General features: G+C 31.0%; 1 protein-coding gene and 1 long non-coding RNA gene across 2 annotated transcripts in view; one reads left to right on the top strand and one right to left on the bottom strand.

Moving 5' to 3' along the window:
• The window catches only part of MYO16 (myosin XVI), a 713480-nt gene that overhangs the window by 387283 nt on the left and 299547 nt on the right, over positions 1-26650 (top strand). The window contains exons 17-20 of the mRNA XM_031958702.1: positions 1255-1366; positions 3463-3580; positions 4358-4429; positions 8952-9093. Coding sequence (XP_031814562.1) covers positions 1255-1366; positions 3463-3580; positions 4358-4429; positions 8952-9093 — 444 coding nt within the window. The remainder of the gene's footprint in view (positions 1-1254; positions 1367-3462; positions 3581-4357; positions 4430-8951; positions 9094-26650) is intronic.
• Positions 1-26650, bottom strand: part of LOC116422280 — a 68079-nt gene that overhangs the window by 16565 nt on the left and 24864 nt on the right. The gene's annotated exons all lie outside the window — the stretch shown is intronic.

Consider the following 26650-nt stretch of genomic DNA (forward strand, 5'->3'; position numbering starts at 1 on the left):
AAGTAGAAATATATACATTTCTCTTACATCCTTTCTTTAATTTCTTTCATCTACTTTTGTTCTTTTTAAGTTCTGACCATTGATGATTCTGGATCTTTGAATTAAGAGATAATCAAAGAGATTTTGAAATTATTTTTTAAAAATAAAAGAGATAGCATTGTCTATTTTCTATGTAACACAAATGGAAGATATCTATAGTAGTTTTAATGTTTAAAAATGAGAAAGCAAAAGAAGTTATTTTGAAGGAAATGATTACTACTGAATATGAACAGGTTAATAGAAATTAAAGTGTTAATCATGCTTTGTCGAAGGATAGTCTACTAATAGAGTTCTGCTAACATATGGAATGATGAGCAAAGGAATACAGAACTAAAGGTAATATCACAAATTGCCTAAAACTCTTCTTTGAGAATCAGCAGTAAGAACTTCATAGCTTCCTTTATAAGTGTTATTTCTTCAAGGTCACCAACATTTTAAAAAGGAAAAAGGGGTGATATTAAAAACAAACAAATAAAAAAATCCAAATTAAACTACTTTGGAAAGCTATCTTATTGAGCAATATTATTTACACATTTGAAAACTTTTTCCTCTTTATTTGGTGGGATGTTTATAGTCATAGGTATGGCATCTTAGCTTTTTTTTTTTTAGGGAAAAAGCACATTCAAAAATCTAGTCATGTTGATGTTGGGGAAATTGGCATGCTGAATTGAAAATGAAGTTTAGCTTGATGGGGTACTTTATCATTATCCTTGATTATTATTATGGCAATCATGATCTACTCTGAAACTTCAGCTCACCATTAATTATTTTTAAACTCATGAAATATACAAATGAGAAGATGGCTTTCACATTTACTTCCTTTGCATTTCCATAGTTGTAAGATATTGGCCAGAAGGAAAAAATAAGTCCCTTTAATAATCATAAGCTACAAATGAAATTACTTGTCATCTATTCAAAAGATTTGCAAGGAATCTTGTCCTTTCACTTAACTATGAATAGTTAAAGGAAGCTTTGGGAAATTGGTGATGTAAATAAACTCTGGTACCACAAATGTTCTTTTAGAGGGCTGAACAGATATTCTGTGTTGACATTCTTGTAAGTATACCAGTAGGTACATTATGTTCAGGTTTTTGTGTGTGATTTCCTTTGCACTGGGAGACCAACGTTGGCTGAAATGGTTTTTAATCACAGGAACTTGACAATATGCCAAGCCATAATGTTATTTGGTTTTATTTTGTTTTTCCTTCTCCACAGGTATCTGAATAGGTCCATACTGGAAGCCACATCCATAGCAGCAAACACTGTTAACAGAGAGAAAATGGCTACTCTGAAACAAGCTTTGATTGCTGTTGGATTTAGTAATTTGGTGAGTTGTGCCCATCATACATGTTTCATTGAGATCCCACATTCAACTGAGATAGACGAGGTTATATGAAATTTACATCAACAAGCATACAAAAAAGTAATAGTTCTAACTTCCTATTTGTGGAAGAAAAAATACTAATGAAAGAAATATTAGGTTCATTTGGGAAATCATACAGTCACTTTTACTGTAGATATTTCCATCAAAAAAAGAGGGAAAAATATTTTTTTGTGCTTAAAGATTCATCAGTATCTAAAATAGATACTGAAAAATCACATTAGAGAATGTATAAATAACAAAAAATAATCTAATGCCATTGATGGAAACCTTTGACATTCCTTAAGTCTATTTCTTTTCTAAATTACCTCTGACTTTTCCCAGTGTAAGACTACTGCCAGAAATATACCTGATTGTTTATTAACTCATCATGATGTAGGATGGCACATATTACTTATATATACAAGTATTCCAAACTTTATTAGTCCTCTTTTGCCAAGTTTCTCAAAAGGAGAAAGGTTCATATTCTGAACTCTTTATTCTTTCCCCTAACTAAATGGTAACAACTATTCTAAGGGTGTGACAGTGACAATGAGAAGACAGTATATGCTAGGGATAGTGACTGTGAGGAGATGAGCTTCTATTAAGAAAGTTAGGTAATTAACAGAGAAAAATGCTATATGGAAAAGATGCTTTCATTGTAAAATAAATGAAGTGGATTAGATGACCTCTGAGGTCATTCCAGTTCTAAAGATACAATCATAGATTCTAGGAGTATCAAAGCAGTTTCATGAAGAATTGAATACCAGAATGTCTTCTTCACAAATATTATATCTATCAACTAAAATTTCCTTTATTCTAGATCTCCTGATTGAGACTAGAAACACCTTTTTCTAACATGAGGCTTTTGAGCAGCTACATACAGTCATGGATTTATTTATCATGGCTATTATTTTTAATTGTTTTCTGCATCCTTTTTGCCCCATACATGCTTCCTTTTTTATTTAAGTATTGTGTTTTCTTTTTTATATCTTCTAGGGAGTCTTCCACTATGAATTTTATAAATAAATATTAATATAGGAAAAATAAATAAACAAATAACGTTTTTGAAAAGGTCCCTATCTGTTGCTTCTTACCCTTATATTCAATGGAAAATTTTCTCAGTATCTTATTCTCAAATGGAGTTTTTACCAACTTGTCCTTTTTTTCCTGAATTCTACCTAAAATATCAAGGTATAGGAAGCATTTTGTGGGAATTTTTCGTCAAATACCACTTTATTTATTTGGACATAGAGAACTAAATTGCCCCTAAAACAACAACAACAACAACATAGGATTATCTAAATTTAAACAGATGATAATGTATGTTTTTGATGACCTAGACAATTCAACATACACTAAAGTACTTTCTGAGTGACTTAAAAGTATAGTGGCAAAAGCATTTCAGGAATAGCAGAAACTTTCAACTCCCATTCTGTCACTGATTAGGATAACATCTTAGACAAGCTATCACTTTAATCTACTCTTAGGTGATAATCATCCAGGCATATTTTGGGATACTGTTTTTACAATTTTTAAGATTCTGAGGGGTTTAGTTAATAGAGCTTTCAGATGTCACCTTCATTGTCATCATCTGCCTAACTATTATTTTCATTATTATATCCATTTAGAAACAATTAATTTCATGCAGAAATATGACTGCTTTGCTACATATATCATTTTCTTAAAGTTAATATTGAAGAAAGGTCAAAATTAGAATAAGGAAGGACCTCAGAACTATGTAATCTATTCCACTCATTTTACAGATGAGTTATCCCATGGAGAATAAGTGAATTGCTTAAATTCACACATGTACTAAGATTTCAATCAAGGTCTTCTATCTCCTGAGATATACATTTAAATATTATTTTTCATTTTGCAGTATAGTAAAAAATTGCCATGTGTAGCATTCAGCCTATTATGAAAAACAAGCCTTTAAGATGGGCCATCATTATTGTGACATTTTTATCATAGCTCCCCTCCCCCCCTTTTAAAAAAATATTTTTCGTTTAATCTGTATGCTGAGCAGCACTGTTCATATTCTTTATTTATAAAATGTGTAGGAGGTGGAGAATCTGTTTGTGATTATAGCAGCAGTTTTACATATTGGAGACATTCGGTTTACTGCTTTGACAGACGCTGACACAGCATTCGTGTCTGACCTTCAGCTGCTGGAACAAGGTCAGTGCAGCATGACCTTCTGACATCCCTTCCTTAGTGCCATTGAAAAGCAATTCCAGAGACTGACCAGTAGATGGAGACATAGTACAGGGAAGTCAGAGCTTCATCACAATGTGGAAAGCAAATATGGGCATAACTTCCTACTTAATATTTTTTGGATTTTATAAATATGTATGAGTTTATGAAACATAATACAATAAAAGTTTATATAATATTCCAAAATTTGTGAAGTTTATTATAAAAGGACATTTTGGTTTATAGTTATTGAAATTTTGTAATCCCCCCAAAACACTTCTGTGGTATTGTAACTAAGTAATTTTGATTCCAGCAGAATTCATCACCTTCACAAAGTCTTGCCAAAAAGCATTTCATCTTTTGAAGTGGCCTGGCTGGTCACTTCAAAATCTTTTAAAAGCAGCTTATAAATATAGGTTGCCAATATACCTTCTGTATAATACCCAGATGATGTAGACAAACATCTAGGAAAACCTTTCTGCAGGATGTTAAGAAAAAAGAAAGTAGTTTTATGATGGAAATTTTAGAACCGCAAGACCAATTTAAAGGCCTAGTTAATGTAAGCTGATTTTTTCCTTTCACTAATTGTGATTAAAATGCCAGCTTATTATGTGTATGTGTGTGTGTGTGTGTATAGATATATGTATATCTCTATATATACATATATAGATATATTGGTTATAAAACAGAATACACATATATATAATGCTATACTAAATCACGTGACTAAAGTCTTGTATACATTAACTTTCTTCATTTTAGTGGCTGCAATGCTCCAGATATCACCAGATGAATTAGTGTCTGCCTTAACAACTGATATTCAGTATTTCAAAGGTAACGTTTTTTTATTCTTTGACATTTGGCATAATTTGGACTTCTATTAGGAAATTCTTAATACAGCTGCCTTTTTCCATCTTTCTTTTCCTTTCCAACTCTATTTTTATTTACAGCATAGGAAATGAGTCCAGAGGTAGCTATTTAATCTCAATAATGACTCATTATATTTTAATGAGTCTCTATTTTCAGAACTCTAATACACAATAAAAAATTTCACTAGTTTATCTGATTTATTTATTGTTTATCTCATAAGTTCACTTCAACTCATCAACAATTCTATTCACTAAACATACATTAAACATATGTCATGTGCATGACACTATATTAGTTGCTAGTGATAAGTGTATTAAAAAAAAATTCTGTTGTCCAGAAGCTTGCATTTCTATTGGCAAAATAAAAAATGCACACAAATGAATACAAGGTAATTTGAGAAGGGAGAGAAAATCAACCACTCGTGGAAAGGGTTATCTGGGCAGAGCTTTGAATATGATGAGGATTCTGAGTAAAAGGGAGGATACTAGGAATTATATAAAGGTACAGAAGGAGAAGGAATGCCAAGTATGAAAAATAGCTTAGAAGTCTGATGTGGGTGAAACACAATATATGAAAGGAAGTTCTTGAAGACAGAAAATTTACTTGGATTCAAACTATAGAGAGCTTTAAATGACAAAGTGAGGAATTTTTGTTTTAATGTAGAATAAATAATGATACACTGACATATTTTGAGCATGGAAATGATATAATAATTTGATATACAGATGTGATTCACAAGCCCTACTGAAATTTAGAATGATTGCATTTAGATTTGAAAGTTTCTGACATCTAGCTAAGAAGAGGAAGGGAAGAGGGGAAGAAAAGAGGTTGTGAAGAAAGTATGATCTTGCTTACAGGGTTTAGCATTTCTATATTTTTCCTCTACTTGTTCATCTGCTTGGGAGAATAGAAAAGAATTAGGGTTTTTAAAAAAAGAACTCTTTGTTTGTGATTGGGCAAATATCCTTATCTTCCTCATAGGTTAACCTTTAGAGATTAAAATTGGGCGGCATATGGAATATTCACTGTAGTTAGGGGGACATCTCTGACAAGTTGAGTCCAGCTCATGGACCAGGAATCAAAGTCCATATTAAGTCTAAGACATGAAATAGCTATAAGGAATCTATTTTTTTTTTCCTGAAGAACTTAATATATAGAGATGAGAAACACTGATTTGTAACCTAATCAAGACTCTAAAAAGGAAGCAAGATAGAACTTAAGGGAAGCCTTTTTAATCTTGTTAAGCAAGAACTTGTGACATTCTCTAAAACACTTACACAGAAACAGACTTTAAGCTGTTGAAAACCCAGTACAGTGCACACACTGTTACTTTGGTGAAATGATACTCAGGAATTGCAGTTGAATGACAAATTATAGCCAAAGTGAGATGCTTCTTACAAGTAAAATCCATCTGGATAAAATCCATCTAGGCAATATCTGGTGAAAGCTCTGTCTTCTATCTGGAAGGAGAGCTGAGGTATTCTGACCATATTCAGTGCTTGTTGCACCATACCACACACATAACTGTAGCTCCCCTTCAGTTAATATCATAAGATTCTTTTCTAACAATGTCATCTTTTAATTCCTCCATTTTATTTTATTTTATTTTTAATAACTTTTTATTGACAGAACCCATGCCAGGGTAATTTTTTACAACATTATCCCTTGCACTCACTTCTGTTCCGATTTTTCCCCTCCCTCCTTCTACCCCCTCCCCCAGATGGCAAGCAGTCCTATACATGTTAAATAGGTTACAGTAGATCTTAGATACAATATATGTGTGTGCAGAACCAAACAGTTCTCTTGTTGCTCAGGGAGAATTGGATTTAGAAGGTATAAATAACCCAGGAAGAAGAACAAAAATGCAAGCAGTTTACATTCATTTCCTAGTGTTCTTTCTTTGGGTGTAGCTGCTTCTGTCCATCCTTGATCAATTGAAACTGAGTTAGATCTACTCTTTGTCGAAGAAATCCACTTCTATCAGAATACATCCTCATACAGTATCATTGTTGAGGTATATAATGATCTCCTGGTTCTGCTCATTTCACTCAGCATCAGTTCATGTAAGTCTCACCAATCCTCTCTGTATTCATCCTGCTGGTCATTTCTTACAGAACAATAATATTCCATAACATTCATATACCACAATTTACTCAACCATTCTCCAATTGATGGGCATCCATTCATTTTCCAGCTTCTAGCCATAATTCCTCCATTTTAACCATATTTTTATTTCCTTCTGTTGTTTTCATTCCCCTCCATCCATTGACTAATTCTTTCTTACCTAGACCTCCAATTGCTTTCTGAATTCATCATCAATTCACTTCTGATTTGATCTGCTCACTTTCCCTGAATGTCAATTTCAGATTGCCTAATGCAATTCCCCAAAAGAATCATTTTTTTTTGTTGATTTTCTCCATGTCTGAACATCTATAATTCCTTTCCAGTCTAGTTCAAACACCATCTCTTTTATAGCTTTTTCTGAATTTTAGTTCTCTTATATACATATAGATACTAAAACTGCTCTATATATTTACCTTTGTGTAAAAATGTAGTATTTCCTCAACAGAATATTGGTTCCTTGAAGTCACATATCTTCAACATCTAGCATAGTATCTTCAATGTAATAGGCATTTAATCATAAAAGCTGTAATAAATGCTTTATGATTAATTTATGAGGACATCTACAAAGCTTTTCTGGATTTATGAAATTGAGATGACTTGGCCCACCACAATTGCAGTCAATCTAATTTCAAATAGATTCTCACAGTTTTTATTCAACTTCTCCCAAACCTTTCTTTGAAATAGCTCCCTCATCTTTCCTTTCTTTCCATTCCCCTTACCACAATACTAGTTCCTGACATTCTCACTTTATGTGTGTCCTATTGTAGAGCTTCTTTTTTCCACTCATGATTCATTTTCACCAGAGAAATTTTTACACAATTCTAGGCATATACATATATAAAATAGGAATATAAATTAAACATTTACTGATAATAAAAGATAAAGAAATTTATTTTAAAATAATTTTTTGGTATACATATAATTTTCCCACTGAGTAAAGATGAAAGCAAATTTGCATACTAATGAAATGCATTGCTTGTTTATTTTTACATAAAAATTAAATCTTGGTGGAATATTTGATACATTTTACTGTTGCCAAATTTTTCATAACCCCCACATTCAATTATGTGACCCCCCCCTATGGTGTCTTGATCCATCTTATTTTTCAAGAAGCTTTGTCTAATAGTGGGAAGGTGCTAATATCTTCATTACTATCATTTCTTCCTTCCAATTTTTTTTTTGCATACTGCAAGTAGAATATTTATCCTCTAAAACAATAATTCCATTATTATTCATATCAAAAACATCAAGTGCTTCCCCCCACCATTGTCTACTTGGTAAACTCCATATTACTCATCAAGCCCTTAAAATATTCCATAATCTTGTTACAACTAATCTTTCTTGGTTTATTGCTCACTACTTTATTACATGAACTAATTATACTTCAGAAGCTAGTTTCACCACTATCCAATGAATGTCCACTTACAAGGCTGTGTTTCTAATCAAACATTTAGCTTTCCTGGAATTCTTCTCTTTCTCTGTCTAAAACCTGTCTAATCTTTAAGAATCAACATAGTTCCAGTCATTTCACTAAAGCTTAGATGGATCACCTTATCCAGAAGTGATCTCTCCTCTTCTGAGAAACTATAGTAATTATTATTTGTGAAATTCACTAAGAAAACAATAATATACTGACAAGTTATATATTTCTGATTTTTGGTTTGAACTGCCATTTAAATTTTTAGTCATTATTTAAATTTCTATGTATTTTTGACATGTTGCTTAAATAAATGATATATTTCTTGAGGAAATGACTGGATCTTTTTATAACTATATCATCTGTCTTGGTGTCTTCACATAGCTGGTGATCAGTGAAAATGTGTTTATATATATATATTTTTTTTTTAATTGGTCTCAGTGATACATAATAAATCTTAAATAAATCAATATATATCATATATATATATATATATATACGTATATATATATATACGTATATATATATATATATAAAATCAAGATCCTTGTAAGGAATGAAGCTTATCAAAAGGTAGTTTCTTGGCAAGGATAAAACAACATGGACCATTAAGGTCAATGGCACAATTCACAGAAATATTTGAAATACCCATGTTAAACATCTATTAAAAGGATTATAATAATAAATTCACAAATTGAAATAGCCAAAAGTCTTTTTTAGGATAGATCCCAATATGATAATTAGTCTCAGCCTTTCTTCACATCTCCATTCACTTAACTCAACAAATATATAAGCATTAGATATAGTGCTAGATGCTACTGAAAAGAAGATGTTCACTTAGGATTTAATGTTTTTTCCTCAGACTAAATGTACTGATAAATGTTCATTTTGGGGGTAAAAAGCCCTTAGAGTGTGTCTTATTTTCTTTCTCTTTATTTTTTATAGGAGATACAATAACAAGAAGACATACTGTAGAAATTGCTGAATTTTATCGTGACCTCTTGGCTAAGTCAATATATAGTCGCTTGTTTAACTTTTTAGTAAATACCATGAACTGCTACCTCCACAGTCAAGATGAGCACAACAGGTAAAAGATCTACAACCATAGTCTAGCCCCTACTAGTATTCATGTAATATTCAATGTAAGAGCTTGACTTAAAAAAAATAACAATGCTGCAAAATGCAATGGAATTTGATGGTTGAGTCATCATTAAAACATTTCATTATCACAACTTGATTTTACTTAAGAGCTTCTTATTGATCATTCTTCCAGGGTTCTCGCCTGCTGTTTATGGAGGAATCAAATCATTTGTCATGTGCAAATATGCAAATACACTTTATCTGGACCCAAGATATATATGGCCATTTGCACATCAAGCAATATCAAAAATTTATGAGTCCAGATAGAGATCTGAATACAAACCAAGATCTGCTAGAGCACTCAAGTTTAGTGTATATTCTATGCCTCTTTACACTCCAATTTGACAATATATTTAAAATTGATAATACTTTTTTTATTTTTTTCCCCACATAATTTGTGGGCTGTTTGACAAAAAGTGTTTATTGGCTTGGCTTAAACATCTTTAAGTAATAGCTTTACACGGTTATTTAATGATCTAAAAATTATATGTCTACTTGGCACTTAGTCAATTTACAGATCCATTAATATTCTTGTCAGTAATTATGACATTAGAGCAGATCATTGAAAATAAAATATATTGGGGGGTCATCAAATGCATATTTAAAGTGTCCTTGCTTTTGTAAAAAGCTTTGGGGGTAGTTCTGTATTTTCTGCATATCATCGATTTAACAAATCATTATAGCTAGATAAGTAGGTAACTAACAAACTTGCTAGATAACTCCTTTGTATTTTTGAAAAAAATTAATATCAACTGTCTCGAAAAAATTTCATGAAATACCTTATTCTAAGTGAAGCACAAATATTAACATAACATTAAAATTATGATTAAGATATGTTTGGAAATACTTTTCTTTTTGAGCATTGATGTTCATCTACAAATCAATTATTCACAGTCTACATAATAAAATTAAATGTAATATTAGATAAAATTAAGTCAAGATTAACATCAGCTTGAAATTCTATTTATTATGTTATCTATTTTGTCAATTCTATTTATATATTTAAGTGGATAGTCTTTGAAAAATATAGCATGTCAACAATAAAAAAATGCATCTTTTATTTAAATTTCACCAATTATAATCAGTTTGATACTGAAAATAATATAAAAATAAATCCACTTGCCCATTAATTTTTCAGAAATTTTCTTTTTAATTTATATTTTTAAATTTCCCAGATTTCTTTATTTTAAAAGTTTTAAATCTTTTTAAGTTTTTCTTCCCTTTTTTGTTTTAGAATTACATAATTAGACTTGTCTTTAATTATGCTTAAGATCTGAGGGGAAAAAAATTGAAAACAGTCTGGTCTTTTAAAATTCTCAACTGAGCCAATAAACAAAGAAATGAATGCGAAGGAAATACAAATGAGGTTATCCCTTATCATATATAGAATTAATATTTTATTGTAATGTGAACATATAGAATATATTAGGGTATTCACACAGAGAAAACAGAGAGACAGAAGCAAAGAGAGACAAAGACAGAGAGAGAGATTATAAATTTCATTTTTGTCCTCTGACTATTCTAGTTTTTTACTGGGGAAAAAAAGTAACCATAATGTCAATATAATTCTAGAAAAAAAAAGTTTACATTGAGTTCATAAGCTCTCAGAATTCAAGGGGTCATTTTTGAGATCATTTAGTCACATCACTTTTTTTTCAATGAATGAAATTTTTCAAATGAAAGATTTCCATTTGGCTGCAACTGAGGGAGTCTTGAGACCCCAATACATGTTTCAGTCTATGTAATTTTAAACATTATTTAATTTAATTTAAAACAGTATTATTTATTGTTTTCACATGTAACCAAAAAAGTTAACCTTGGAAAAAACTTCAATTTTTTTCCAAAAATATGTATTAGATACCTTCTTTGAGGGAGGGACAGAGTGCTAAAAACATAAATAAGACAGTCCCTGGTCTCTAGATTATGTCATAGAAATAATTGCAACTTTGGTTTTCAGTCTACCATCTTGACATAAGAGTTTCTGTTTTTGTTTTCCCTCACTAACACTAATTCTATACATTTCTTCAGAAGATTAAAGATTTAAATAAAATAACATATATATTTTAAAAATATGAATATCAAAACAAGCAGAATGTTTCTGTTTTGAACAAAAAGATAGTAGAAAAAGTACAAAATTACAAATTTATGTTTCAAAAATGAAAAATACCCTCAAGTCTGGAGGGAAAAAGGTTTACCCCTTTCTTTATGAACTTGTAGTCTGAGTCTAAATTACAGCTTGGAATCCTCTCAGATTCAACAAGAATTTACAACATTAAGTAGCTACTGTGTGCTCCTAGATTAAATTATGGAGACACAAAGGCAAAAACTAAATAGTTACTGCCCTCAGGGAATTTATATTCAGTCTGGGAGAACATAACAGATACACCAATAAATAAAACAATCTATACAAAATTTATTTGTAATTGATAAAAGGACAAAACAGAGATCAAAATTACATTTTAAATTTTACATATAAATACAAAATTATATTAAAATTTTACAATGATAATTCTTTGAGGCCAGAAATTATTGCATTTTTCCTCTAAGAATACCCAGGCTAACCATAATGCTTAACATATAATAAATGTGTATTTGTTGATTTTTTTTTAAAGAAGTTTTATGAGAAGATACTTGAACTGAGTCTTAAGGAGAGATAGGCAAAAAATAAGAAGGGGAAATTCATTAAAGATATACAGATAGACAAGCTTAGCAAAAGCATCAAGATGAGAAATTGGAGTTAGTGGGCCACATTAGCTAAGCAAAGTTCATGAAAGAGACATAATATGCAATAAAAGCAATAAGATTGGACTGGTAAGCTGGAACTATTTAAATAAGGGCTTTAAGTGAAATGGAATAGAAAAACATTTAGTATTTACTATGTGCTAAGCACTATGATACCAAATGCAGCAACTTGCATTTTCTCCTAACTATAAGAGGGAGCCACTGGCTTCTTTGCATAGGGAATTTATATAGTCAGTCCTACCATTTAGGAATATCATTTTGGCAAAGCAAAAGGGAAACCATTTGAAGAAGAAGCTATTCCAATGCCAACTAGAAGTGATGAAAGTATAGCCATGTAAATGTTTAATTACTCTTCTATCTGACCACCTCCTATAAATTTGAAGACAACTATTCTATTTCCCCCAAGACTTCTCTTTTTGAGGCTAAACATTTCCACATGGTTACTTTATCCATTCTTCATATTATGTGAACTTAAATACTTTTATCATAATGGTTTGTTCTCCTTTGGACTTCCAAGCTTATTGCTGTCTTCCTAAAGTATAATGCCCACAGTTTTGGAACTGGTAGCTTTGTAAATGTTTGTCTGTTTTATCGAATGGAATATAATCATTTTAACAAGATTTGATGTGGATCAAATTTACACTAAAAAAATTTTCCCTGATAACTTTTGATAACAAAACAATGAAAAATAAATGCTATACCTAGTACAAAATAAAATGGTTCTTTAAAATGGGGGCAATGAGGTGGCACAGTAGACGAAATACAGATCCTGTAATCAGGAGGATCAAATTCAAATCTGTATTCAGACATTTGACACTTACTAGATGTGTGATTTACTTATTCCTTATTTCCTTGCTCCCAAAATAGGACAAACATGAATAAAAAATATTTACTCAATTTTACCCTTTGGGAAAGTGATTCTACTATTTTCCATGGTTGTATCCTCATCATCTAGAATAAGGTATTGCAAAAAAATAAATGCTTAAGAATAATCTGCAAGTAATATTCTAAGTGTTTGTAACTATGCCCTAAATAAAAATGAGGAAACAAAACATACATATGATATCAGAAACCACAAAATTTGTTCATTATCATTACTTTACTGTAGATATTACTTTCACTCTAGAAATAGCTAGAATAGCTAGCATTTATTTCACTATACATGTAGCAATCCATATGTTTCCTAATTAGACTTCTTTTAACAAAGTAATCATTTGAGAGGCCTGAATAAATATTCAATAAATATAATTTTTATGGAAAAATGAAATAGATTTGCAATGAAATATAAAATTCTGTGTGTATGTATGTAAGTATACACACACACCAGATATGTGTGTGTGTGCATATCTGTGTATGTATACCTTTGTAAAAACAAAAGAGATCAATAAAAATTTGTTTTTAAATACATTTCTACACTCATAAATCTGAATACACTAGCATCTAATTTGCCTAGCATTATTAAAGAATGAGTTGCTTTACATTAATTATTGATTAGTCATGATTATTATAGTACCCTTCTACTGAAGTTCTAGTTTGATACCTCATTATACAGGGTGGTGACCTTGGAATCTTTAAAAATATACCAATAGAGCTTAGCCTTTGCCAAGACATGCCAAACCAGAAAGACTTTGAATATGATCGGCAATGGACTATATATGTCAGTCGTCTGAAGACTTGCCCTCAGAGATTCTTACCACCAGGTGATGAATCATTCTGATATTAGCTACACAGACCAGTGATTAAGGTTGAAAGCCAATGAAGGAAATGACCACACTGATTAAATTACAGCCCTTTTGAAGTTAGGCTAACACCATCTCTCAAGTACTTTAGAATTTTTGAATCATTTTCAAATATGTTGTTTTTTTGATATGCAGGAAAATCTTATAAATCAAATATAGTAGGCATTATTAGTCCCGTGATTTACAGGAAGAACCAAAGTTTTTAAAAGCCAATATAATGGATATTCTAGTCTAGAAAATCAAGACGTCAGAATTCTAGTTTCTGCTATTAATTATTATAGCTGTGTGATCATACACAAAATTATATTTTCTCATTGGTACCTCATTTTATTCATTAAAAGATCAGGTGCTCTCAAACTATAATTCTGCAATTCAGAAAATTAAGGGATTTGCCAAAAGCTTTTGGTGGAGTTTGAAAGATGTTACACTTCTGCAAAATGTAGGTGGGAAATGAGCACATTCTAAGAATGAGAGAGAGCTTATACAAAGGCATGTATACAGTTTTGGTGGAGTAGCTCCCAATTAACTTAACTCCAACATTTTAAAACATATCTTTTTATATGCATTATACTCCTCTCTGTCTTCTCAAATAGAAGCTATTTAACATAAACTGATCTTTTTTTTCAATGGGATAAAACCATCACCATGAATTTAAGTGGCATAGTGATATAGGAGAAAGATGGCATCATATGTTCTGAGTTCAAATTCTAACTCTTCCATCTAATTCCTGTGCTCTTTCATGGATATATATCGTTGTAAAGAGATCCATCAATGTGTAGATATGTGTGTGTGTGTGTGTGTGTGTGTGTGTGTGTAAAATAGAAATTTACAGAGAAAAATAGACTATCTGCAGATTAGTGACTGGATGAAAGTGTGATACACATATATACACGTGTGTATGAGTGTCTGTGTGTATATATATATATCTCTGACTTCAGTTTCACAAAATAAATAATCATCCAATAAAACATAAAAATATCAATTTGTCTTTTTCAAAATAGATAAAGGACAATTAAGCATCACAGTGAATAGAGTTCTGGGCTTGGATTCAGGAACACCTGAGCACATATCCAGCCTCAGATTTTTATTAGCTGTGTGACCCTGTTGGTACTTAACCATGTTTGCCTAAGTTTCCTCAACCATAAAATAAACTAGAGTTGGAAATGACAAAGTGCTCCAATATTTTGCCAAGAAAACCACAAAGTGGGTTACAGAATTAGACACAAATTGAACAAAGTGAATATGCAGGCAATAGAAATATGTTAATGTGATATCATTGGATTAAACAATTTTAAAATTTCCTTCAATTCTATGTATATATTTTTATGATTCTCTAATCTTTTCCAAAACAAATTTATTTATCACATATTCACGAAACTGTTAAGCTTTGGGGATACAAAGTCAAAACTAAAAGCAATCCCTGACCTTAAAGAACTTATATTTTTCTAGGTGCATAGAACATACATGAACATAATTTAAGGGAAAAGAAGAAAGAACTATGATGAGGAGGAAAGGCTTCCCATTGTAGATAGCTTATATACTGAACCCTGAAAGATGTTAGCACTTCTGCAAAATGTAGGTGGGAAGTGAATACATTCTAGGAATGAGAGAGAGCTTATGCAAAGCCATGTATACAGAAGATAAAATCTTGAGAATGTAGGTTATTTGGCTGAAATGCTGAACATGGGAATATAAACATGCAAGCTGGTTGAAAAGCAATAGACAGATTGTTTGAGGTTGGGAGTAATGGCATGTTTTTACATATACGTTAGAAAAGTGATTGTATTAAATATGTAGAAGGTAAATGGAGGAAAAGAAAAAAAATGAAGCAAGGAGTCTAATTAGACATTTTTGTAATATTCCAAGTGAGAAATGATGAGGTTCTGAGGTGGTAACTATATGAATGGATAGAAGAGGGCAACTGATAAAGACATAGTGAAGATAGATTTCATAAGAATTGATGACTGAATATTATAGAAGGAATTATGAGTCAAAGATGACTCTGAGGTTATAAAAGTAGATATCTAGAAGGATGTTGATGCCTTTAAAAAATCAAAAAAGTTTAAAAAGAAAATAATGCATTCTATTTTGGGTTTGTTGAGTTTGAGATATCTAAAGATACCCCAGTTCGGGATGTACAAAAAGCAAGTCATTCAGGAGATGGCTCTTAGGAATGTAATCTGAAGATTAATGAATCCTTGAAAGATATTAACATTACTAAGAGAGCATACAGAAATAAAAGAAAAGAGTCCAGGAACCACCTTATTAATGGATAGGACATTATAAAAATGAGAAGGGAGCAATCAGATAAAAAGAGTGATCTCTAGAAAAGAATAATCATGAAAATGGTATGGAGAGAGTAGACACAAATATCACTTGTTTAAAGATATCAGGAAAAATAAAGACACAGAAAATGCCTTTGTGTTTAGTAATTAAATTACCTGTGAATAATATATATGCTCATGTGGACCAAGTTTGGTCTTAAGAATAACTGAAAAATATTAGTATCTCTTTGTCTCATGCCAACCCTTTTCAGTGTTTTTCTAGGAATTCTCCAATTCATTAGCTCAAGCCAATATTTCTGCAGACATTAGCAAAAAATTCCCCATATCCTATATAAGTCATGAAAGTAACAATGATTTCTAGAAGTAAAAATATCATTTATTTTAACCCAAAGAATATCCAAAAACTAACAACAATGATAATAATTGCAAAATTTTTAAAGGGTTTCAGAATGCTTTACAAATATTAAGTTTAGAAAATCTCAGTTAAAAGAACTCTAAATAAACAATGTGTAAAATAGAATTATGATGAAATAGTCAAGTATTGTCTCTTTACTAAGAATCTTTTTCATTAACTGCATTGAAATGAAAATAATTTTCATTATTTCTTTTGAGTCAAAATTACATCTGGCAGATTAACACTGATACAGGATCTATCTCCCCAGTGAATATCATCTTCCTTTATAATTTTTGTTCATTATGGTCAGACACAAAGTTATAGTCCTGATAATTCTTTTCAGGAAAGCTTTTTAATTATTGCCAGGGTTATCTTTCCTGTGATGAGTTGCCAGATTTAGAACAGGAAATAAGAGGATCTTATGACCTTTAAATAGATTATCTTGTTTCCTGTGCTCAACTGCCCATCTCCCTCAGTTATGGCAGGTGTGAAAGCAGAAAATGGCACAATTTTCAACTTCTGCTGTAGGTTTTCTTGGTAGATCACATTCTATAGCCCTTGGATATAAGACTTTGTAGGCTTTAGATGCACAGGCTCAGAACTTCCATCTCAGATAAACCTCATGAGAAATTTCTCTTCCACTGAAAGAGAATATTTCATAATCTTAAATTTCTATAGTTCTCCAACTTCCTTTTCTGTCACCCCTTTTCTATATGTCTTTAAATAATTATTTTTATTTTGTGTTGTGAAAGTTTTTTTTTTAATTTTAAATTTCATTTTTAAACACTGGCCTACTATTTAATATTAATAGCTTTAGTAATATACAGAAGAAAATTAAAAACACCAAATAAATGAAAAGTCTTCTGCTTTGGGAGAAAAAAACCCCTCTTTTAAATTTTCCTGTATTTTGAAAAGTAAAATTGATATCTGTTTCTACTGAAAAGTATGAAATACCAAAGGAATATTGGGTGGAAGTTCAGCCTTGGAGCTGGAAAAACCCCAGTTCAAGCGCTGACTGACACTTTTAAACAGTTGGTGTGCTGGGAAGTCTAGATTTTAAATTACAGGTAAGTTTACAGGTCAGCAATTTTTTTTAAATGAAGTTAATCTGATTTCCTTTTTTTCCCCTTAAAGGAAAGACAAACACAGAATTTCAGATATGGATTTTTACTGGTAATAGTTGTTCAATCATCATTTGTGATTATTTGAATATTGAGTTGCCTTAGGATATAAAGGGTCAATATTAGAATTCATTTGAAAAGATTTTTAGATGTCTTTAATTTTGTGACTAATTAATTGAAAAGTACATTTTGAACTAAATTGAAATCTGCATATTTGAAATCCATCTTCATTTTTAATTTATTGTTTAAATAATTAATAGCATCTATCTGATAAGCAAAAACTCTAATGGATCCTTTCCTCAGAAATTGTAGTTAAGAATTAGCATTTTATGAAGAATATGTGAAGTGCATGCCCTAAAGATCTTTATTGGCATTGACCCTTAGGGTTATCATATTTCAAGCAAATTATCCTCTCCTTATTGAAAGCAATTAAAAAAATGAATATAACATAAAGAGGGCTGAGACCATAACTACACATATGTATGATAGTGAAAGCATTAAGAGGTGAATCCTAATGGAATGTGTTTTCAGTATGTAAGAAATGATGGAATGAAAGGCAGATAGAAGCTTACTTTAAATTATACAGATAGATGGGAATTATTATATCACTTAAGGGGATAGAATCAACGTATAATGTTTAATTAATCAATAGTGATCTTGTAATTGTAAATGACTAATAAATTTTAAGCACACTAATTTTATATCATAAAACGTACTTCTTCCTTTTTTCAGAACTGTAATTTTATATTTTACTTGTTCATTGCATTGAGCTACTCTCTGATGCAGGTACTCAGCTTAAAAAAAAAAAACAACAACCTAACTATTAGCCAATAAAGTCCACTAAAAGTCCAATTTCAGTCCCGTATCAATGCCTAAGATTTCAAAGGCTATCTCCATGGAATTATTACCTTACTTTAAAGGCTTTAAGTGAAAGGGCTGGTCAGCCCCAGATTACAGGATGCAGCCTTGGGGATAAGGCTCACCAATGGATGATAAAAATGAGAAGGAAAAAAAATTAAAAAGAGCCTTAGAAGAGAATAATTATGAAAACCCAGGCCCATTTAACTAAACATAGAGAGGTTTATCATCAGAAGGTTGACTGCCAAATAATGGGACTTTGCAAAATAAGTCATCGAGTAACAAATCTTAAGCTACAATTAGATTTTGTCAAGTTTCAGTTGTGTACAACTCTTTGTGACCCTATTTGAAATTTCTTGGCAAAGATACTGGAGTGATCTGCCATATCTTTCTCCAACTCTTATAGAAGAGTTCCCTGTATTTACAGATGAGGGATGTGAGGGAAACGGTTAAGTGACTTGTCCAGAGTCTCATAGCTAGTAAGTATCTAAGGTCATATTTGAATTCAGGAAAATAAGTCTTCCCAACCTCAGACCCAGCATCCCATCTACTCTAACACAATGCTGTTACATAAACAGAATTCCCAGTAGGAAAAAAAAATCATAGACCTTTTGAAATTAGTTGACATATTAGACATGGTGGGATATCTGAGTTCAAATCCTACCTTAGGTATTTATTAGCTCCATAATCATGGGAAGCTCATTTAATATGTCTGAGTCTCATTTTCCTCAACTATAAAAATGGATCCCCTAATTTATATCATCTAAGCTGTTATCTTCTGGGTCTAAATATATGATCCAATTGAAGTACTATACTTAATGAACAATATTAATTTTGTTTGCAAATCAACGATCATAATAATAGTCAATAACTTTATAAAATTTAAATACAAATATTAATGCCAAACTACTATTTCAGATATATTCATACATATATACTTGATTTATGAATTTTTATAAATACTTATTATCAGGTAATTAAAACATTTTCCTTCTATCCTTTTATCTTATTCATAGGATATGAAAGTACTTAGCATACGTCTTTTTTTAAAAAAAAAAAGAGCTTAGAAAAGAGAGAAGAAATTAGGAACCTCCAGGATTGCTCATTTTGTATGTAAATAGCATACTGGTGTATTATGGGGCTAGAAAGAATGAGAACACATTGGTACTAACCTGCATGGCGATGAGGAGAGGACAGGAGAATTCAAAGGCACATTAATTTGGAGAAGGGAAATCTAAGGTGATCTGATACAATCTTCTTATTTTACAGTGAAGAAAACCAAAACACATAGAAGTTTAAAAAAATTTTTATTGTCATACAGTAAATAGCAGAAGTACAATTTGAACCTTAGACCTTCTTAATCCAAATCCCGTGCCCTTTTGCACTGTGTCATACTTTCTCACATGCTCTCCTGCTCTGTTATGGAAAGGGTGTATATGAGAAGTGATTGATTATATTTGAATTTCCAATGAGATATTTGGAGTTTTCAAAGAGGAGGAAATCTGTGGACTTTAAGTGTAGAGATGGATTCAGAAGATTGCCTTCATGAAAGGAGAATGGATTAGTGAAATTAATTTTTGCTACAACTCTAGGAGTATGAATTGGAAAGTGACATCCACAGTGCTTACTTTAGAGTTTTTTCTTGTATCAATTCTGTGATATTCTTCTTATGAGTGTCATTATTAATCTGAGTAAATTGCTAGTGTAGTTTTCCATATCCATATCTATCCACAAATCATCCACAATATGCATCAGAAATGGAAGCAGAAAATGATGGAAGCAACAGTCAGATCTAATCAGGTACTGCTTTGTTGAATTTCACCAGCTTAGGTTCTGATTTCCCATCCTTAGAGAAAGTTGCTTGGAGGCACTTAGCAATGTAGCATTAGACCAGAATTAAGAATTAAGGTTTGAGATTGTACCCACTTGGATTTCAAATCTCCTCTATCAGGTTTTTTTTTTTTAAACATAGTTTTAATTACTCAGGCATTATTTTGATTTATAAATAAAAGTATCTTTTAATATAATAATATAAGAAATTGTATGAATATAAGAAATTGTATGTCATGAAGTAGGAAATTATCATTTTTAAATCTACCACATGCTAAAAAAAATCAAGGAATCATAACAATTTAATGTTGAAGGGAACCTTATAAATCATATAATACAAGTAATAGATAGATGAAAACTCTGAAGACCATTTTTTGATTATTGTTGTTATAATTGAAAATGCTACTAAGCTTGTATTAACTAGGATAAGTTGTTGGCCTTTTTTCCAGTGATGGTAATGAATTTTCACTATTTCATCCATACTCTCATTTCTACCCTTTGCAATAATCTAAGCTTTTCTTTCCCCAGATTCTGATTCAGTGACATGCCTTCCTTCAGTGACTGAAAGAATTTGTTCGATAAAAAGTTTATATAAACACACATATACAAAGACATCGAAAAACCCACAGAGTTATTTTAAATAAATAAAAATCTAGTTGGAGGATGATTTCCAAAAGGAATAGGTCTTATGCTATGACTAGTTAAATCTCTAGACATTGGGAAGAGGAAGCAGATAGTAACACTTTACAGAAATATTGTTGCCAATGGCCTGAAGATGTAACCAATCAATTATATACTTCACTTCAGACAAGCCAACAAAGTTAACCCAGATAGTGTGATTTTTATTTCTTTTGTCAGGATATTTACTTAATTTCTTACTAAGAGTATTTGCTTTAAATTTCATTTCATTTATTTCACCTAATAATGTGCAATTTCATTTTTAAATGGATTTCAAATCCTTGAGAAGTGTGATTTCTTTTGACTGAGATCATAGATCTTGATTAATAAACTTACAATGTGGTTAATTATGCATAGCCTGAATTCTTAATATTTGATATATGTTATCCTAGTAATTATCAAAGTGTGTTCTGGGAGTTGTAGATGGTTTTTGATGGTCCTTGGATATCCTAAATTTGATATGAAATATACATTTTAAAAAATGTTTTTTTAAAATCCATTTCTTTTTAAAATTTGAATCTATATTAAATAACTTTATTGTTAATTATCCATTAAGGTAAATCATAGGATTACATATTCAGAGGAGGAAGGAACATCTGATGACATTTAGTTTCAAATGATTTTGCAGATGAAGAGAAAGAAATCTAAAGTTATATAAGTAATAAGTAACACCAACTTTGACTTCAGAGCTATTTTCCTTCTTCTGTACCAAATTCCCCTCAAATCTTTTATTAAAGGGAGAGGAGGAAAAAAAGGGGAAACAAATAATTTTGTTGAAAAGATTGAAGACCATTTTGTGTGCATCTTTGGTTAATTCTGAAAAAAAAATTAAAAAGCCCCTGCAATAATATTATAATGAAGTTTCATTTTTTTATTTGAGAATGAATTTAATAAATAAATGGTATATGGAAATCAAGACATTTTAAAATGCTTTTAAGCTATGCTTAAATGATTAATTGATTTTGTACCATTAAATAATACTAATAATGATCAAAATAAGTTTCAAGGAAGAAGTACATACTTGAACTTTTTAGAAACTTCATTTCCTGGACTTGGATTTATGGGAAAAGGAAATGTGTAATTTCAGGACCTGACCTTCTTCCTGCTTAATTATTTGTTAATCTATCCCAAAACAAATATTTGTTTTTGTTGAACTTGTTGGCAAAGAGCTGTTTCCTGTAGAATCTTTGAGGACTATGGCTTCCAGTAGGGAAAAAAAAATGCTTGATTTAGAATTAGAGGATGTCGGATTAGAGTTCAAATCTCAGCTCCCCACTTATTTTCTGTTTTATCATATCCTGGTCATATTCCTCTCTAGGTCCTTCTATAGGTCTAACTGTGCTTGGACTCGATGGCCTTTGAGTTCTCTACAATTCTAAATCAATTACATTACTATATTTACACACTAGTATTTTCCATTAAGTTCTCTAAGGGGAAAAAAGTACTTTTTTTGAAGTTTGGGAACACAAATACATGATTGATATATTATGTATCAAAGTAGTTATTTTTAAATTCTTTATGAAATTAAAATTATCAAAATTTAAGTTCACATAGAACCCAAGGAATTATTTATTTCGCTCACCTCCTTGAATTTATTGATGAAGTTGGAACTGAGTTCCAAAGAAAATGAATTATAGCCCAAATTTCAGGGATTTTTTATTTAAACAAAATACAGACATAATCCATAGCCTCTTTTGCAATCATTCGTTCCAATCTTCTTCTCTTTAAAGTTCCTTATCTGAGATCCTAATAAGAATTTAAATCCTTGTATCTTCTCTTCAGTGCCTTTGTGAATTATAACATATTCCAAAACCCAGTGCAGTTTTCAGCTTTAATATCATAAAACTCCACTCAGACTTTTGCTACATACTCTGTAGCCAAAGAGTCTCAGTACAAAACAAAGAGAAAAAAGAGCTTAGATTTCTAAACAACCAGTAGATAAGTAATTTATTTGAATACATGACATTTTAAAAATCATAATAAAAATCACAAGATGACAAAATCAAAGGCTTGCTGATATACTTAGTTGATGTAATCTCCCTCAGTTGTTATTGTTAGATTATGTACATAACTCCTTCATTGTTTTAGTATATCTATTATGTTTCCATGGCTATGTAGGACACATTTCTGCAGATACAGAGACTGATCTAAGAGCTTTTCTCTTCCATCAACAATAATAATAAGTGAGAGCTTGACAATCATCTTCCTTCAACTGAACTACTGAAGGGCTAATACTTTTCTGTTGACCTAAATACCTTTCTGTTGAAGAAAGTTGAAACTTTCTTCTTGAGCTTTTAAAAATTCTTTGATTCTGTTGACTACAATGATTTCTCAGAAAATTACAAATAAAAGGGATGCCTCTTCATAAGCTTCCTTTTTCTTCATTCCATAATCTGCCAGAATAGCCTTACATTTGTAAACACTCTTTAAACTTTTGAATTGGGCTAACCATGACACCGTGACACTACAATTCTCAAAAAATAGTACTCATACCTGTTTAAGTATGCCACTTCATTTTTTTCAATCAGATATATGTAAGACTAGAATAAATTTGAACCAATTGAACTGGGAAAGTATTGGTTATACATCATGTTTTTAAATTTGTATAGACATAATTTGATAACCTTAATTTCCCAATATCTGTTTTTTTTCTTTTTTGTTTATACGCCATAACTAATAACAAAGAATAAAAATAAGGAGGGGGAAAATCATGTCAGTAAAACTAATGAATACACAAATCCAATATTATATTCAGTATTCCAAATCCACATTTTTCACCTCTTCAAATAGGATAGGGAGATAGAATATCATTCTCTTCTTTGGAGTTAAGATTAGGGATTATAATTTCAAAGGTTTCAGTTTAGTTGTTTTTTGGGGGTTTTGAATATGTATATTTCATGGAGGCTTCTCTCTCTCTCTCCCCATTTTCTTTCATTTTTTCTTAATGATGAAGGGTAGAAGAGAAAATAAATGCGTGTGAATTGAAAACAATGGAATTTAATTAAACACAAATCTTCATTATAAAATCAAATTTTTTCACATTGGATATTAAGCAAACACTTTGTTAATACTCCATTTTTCCAAGTAGATTCTTGACTTTTCATTAGAGTTTATATCAGGCATGTTCCCAGTTCTACAGCTTTGATAATTTTACCAACCTTTTGTAATATGTGTTGTGGCACAAGGTCATAATTTAATATTCTATCTTATTTTGAGAATTTCTACATTGGAACAATTGTGCTTCTCAGTATTTCAGTATAGGTATCAGATTTCCTTATTCTCTTAAAGGCGTTCACACCTACTAGAATTTTTTTTTTTTAATTTACTTCAAATACTTATGATTATTTTATAGCCTGATAAAGATGCCCATCTTTTATAAGGCAATCTGGATTTCAAACAATAGATTTGTGTAGCCTTAGAAGAAAAAAATGAATTCCATCAATATAAAGTATATTTTCCTAAAATTCAGTATTATAAATTGTCTTTCCTCCCATTTTTTTTTCATGGAAATAAAGAGTAGTTCTTTTAATCATTTGCTCCTCTTTCATCTTTAAGAAGCCTTTGCTACAACATAGAGGAATTAGTAACCTCCAGATGCCAAGTCTTTTTAAAACCACTTTGCTTCTTTTCTTAGGACTAATTAGGCTATTTAGCTGCAATAATTTGTCAGTTCTTTTTTTTTTTTCTTCTTTTCACATTTTTCTGTTTTCATTACACTTCAGTGCAACTGATCCAGTTTCATTATGGACTTGACTAATCCTTGAAATGCTTGCATTACTCATACCAAAGGAAGTTATAATATATCTAATAGATATTGACGTGTTCTTTTAAAGAAATACAACTTTTCATGATTCCTAAAAGTAATATCCATTCTTGATAACAAAGGAGAGTAATGAAACATGTATGGCACAAAATGCAATATTCAACTTTCAAAGAACAAAGTAAAGGTGAGTAAACATCACAATTCAACTTTACCTGACTAAAGCCAGACATTCCAATTCAGCTTACTGTCAACAGAAACACAAGTGTGAAATCATATTAAAGTGATTACTTGTCCCAAGTAATTTAAACTGAATCCTCTGAAGGGTTAGATTCAGTGATAATATTACACATTTGCTATGCTCAAGTATCTTACACACAAACTTGGCTTTTCTTAGAGCTCCATTACTATTACTGTCCTTTTAAAAAGGAGATTTTCAACAAATTCCAACTGCTTAAGGTTCAAGCCAAAACAGATTTTCAGAGCATATTCCATCTAAATAGTACAGCCATTGCTTGCCCAAACCAGGTTGACATTAAAGTTACCTTGGCATATGGGATTAAAATATGCTCCTTTTAGCTTTCTCTTCAGTTTCACATTTGCTGCTTAGGAAATGATAACCCAAATAAGGTTCTGCAATATATTAAGCTTAGCAGTATATATGTAGCTTTCATTCTTTATTACATGATGTGTTGAATAACAATTAATTACCTGCTTTGTGATGAGAAAAATAAATCTGATGCATCCACTGCATTTCCTCTACAGATTTGAACTTAGGGACATTTTAATTTTGCACAAGGAATTCATGCCCAGGGTAATATGTACTTTGGCAGCAGAACATCATTCCCATGTATGACACAGAATATTGACAACTGACTATCTTCCCTCCTGCTTCTCTTTCTGATTCATGTGTCCAGATGGTTCTTGGGCAGGGATGGGGGTGGGAAGATTAGGGGAGAAAAGATAGCTTTATCTCTGCCTTTTTTCTTGGTAAGATCAAAGCTATAGGTGATTTTAAAGATATTAAATTTAAATTTTAAAATCAAGGAGTTTTTATCCTGCTTTCATAGGGAAGCAGGTGGTGGCCTAATAACTAAGGAAAATGAAGTTAGAAGAAATCTATGAGTCACAATCATAAGTGGAAAAAAACTGTACTAATAGCATTAGCAACAAAACTTACCCAAGGTTCTGAAAGCCTTGTCAAAATTTGCCTTTGTTTTTTTTTTTTTTAATCCAAAAATTTTGGACTATCCAAGCAATTTTTTCCTCTTCAGTACTGACATCATTTCAAATGTTACTTCAGTGTCCTTATATTTTACTGGAAACTATACCTCCTTTACTGAACTTTTCATAAAAGGAGTAGTTTGCTGTGAATGTCCCTGAACTATTTATATACAGACAGATAGACACACAAACAGATAGACACATAGATAGATAGGTAGATAGATAGATAGATAGATAAATAGATAGATAGATAGATAGATAGATAATAGAGTGCTACCTTATTAGGCTTAGAGATTTTGGCATGTTATTTTAAGAACTGCAGTAAATCATTCATCCTATCTTTTATAATTGACAAGAAAGACTTTGTAATTATTTTATTTGATTTATTTCATTATTAAAATACTTGCCCCATCATTCCTAGACCTAGACCTAGATTTAATATTGTTTTAGAAGATGTCAAAAAAGTCATATTTTCATAACTCAGTCATGTGCACAGGAACTTTTTCCTATGCAGTCACTTACACAGTAAAATTTTATTTCCTTTTGTTTTTATTAGTGATTCTTTTCCTCTTTTAATTGTTTATTGTTTACTGAGGAAAATTCCAACCTTTTAGAATTAATATAAATGTTGCAAGAGACATCTCTGTTGTGTTGTCAGAGTTCTTCATTCTTGGAAAGTTTAAAGTACATTGGATCATATCCTCATAGGATAATAATTTCAGAATTAGAAGTGACATCAAAGATCACTGATCTTAATATTATCATGTGCCAAATGAGAAACTCAGGTCCTAGAAGTGGGACCCTTTGATCCTAGTGTCCTCAGTCACTTATACTTTCCTTCTTTCCTTTCTCCTTCCCTCCCTCTTTCCCTTT

This window comes from Sarcophilus harrisii, chromosome 3 (genome assembly GCF_902635505.1).
Source record: "Sarcophilus harrisii chromosome 3, mSarHar1.11, whole genome shotgun sequence".
Classification (NCBI taxonomy): Eukaryota; Metazoa; Chordata; class Mammalia; order Dasyuromorphia; family Dasyuridae; genus Sarcophilus; species Sarcophilus harrisii.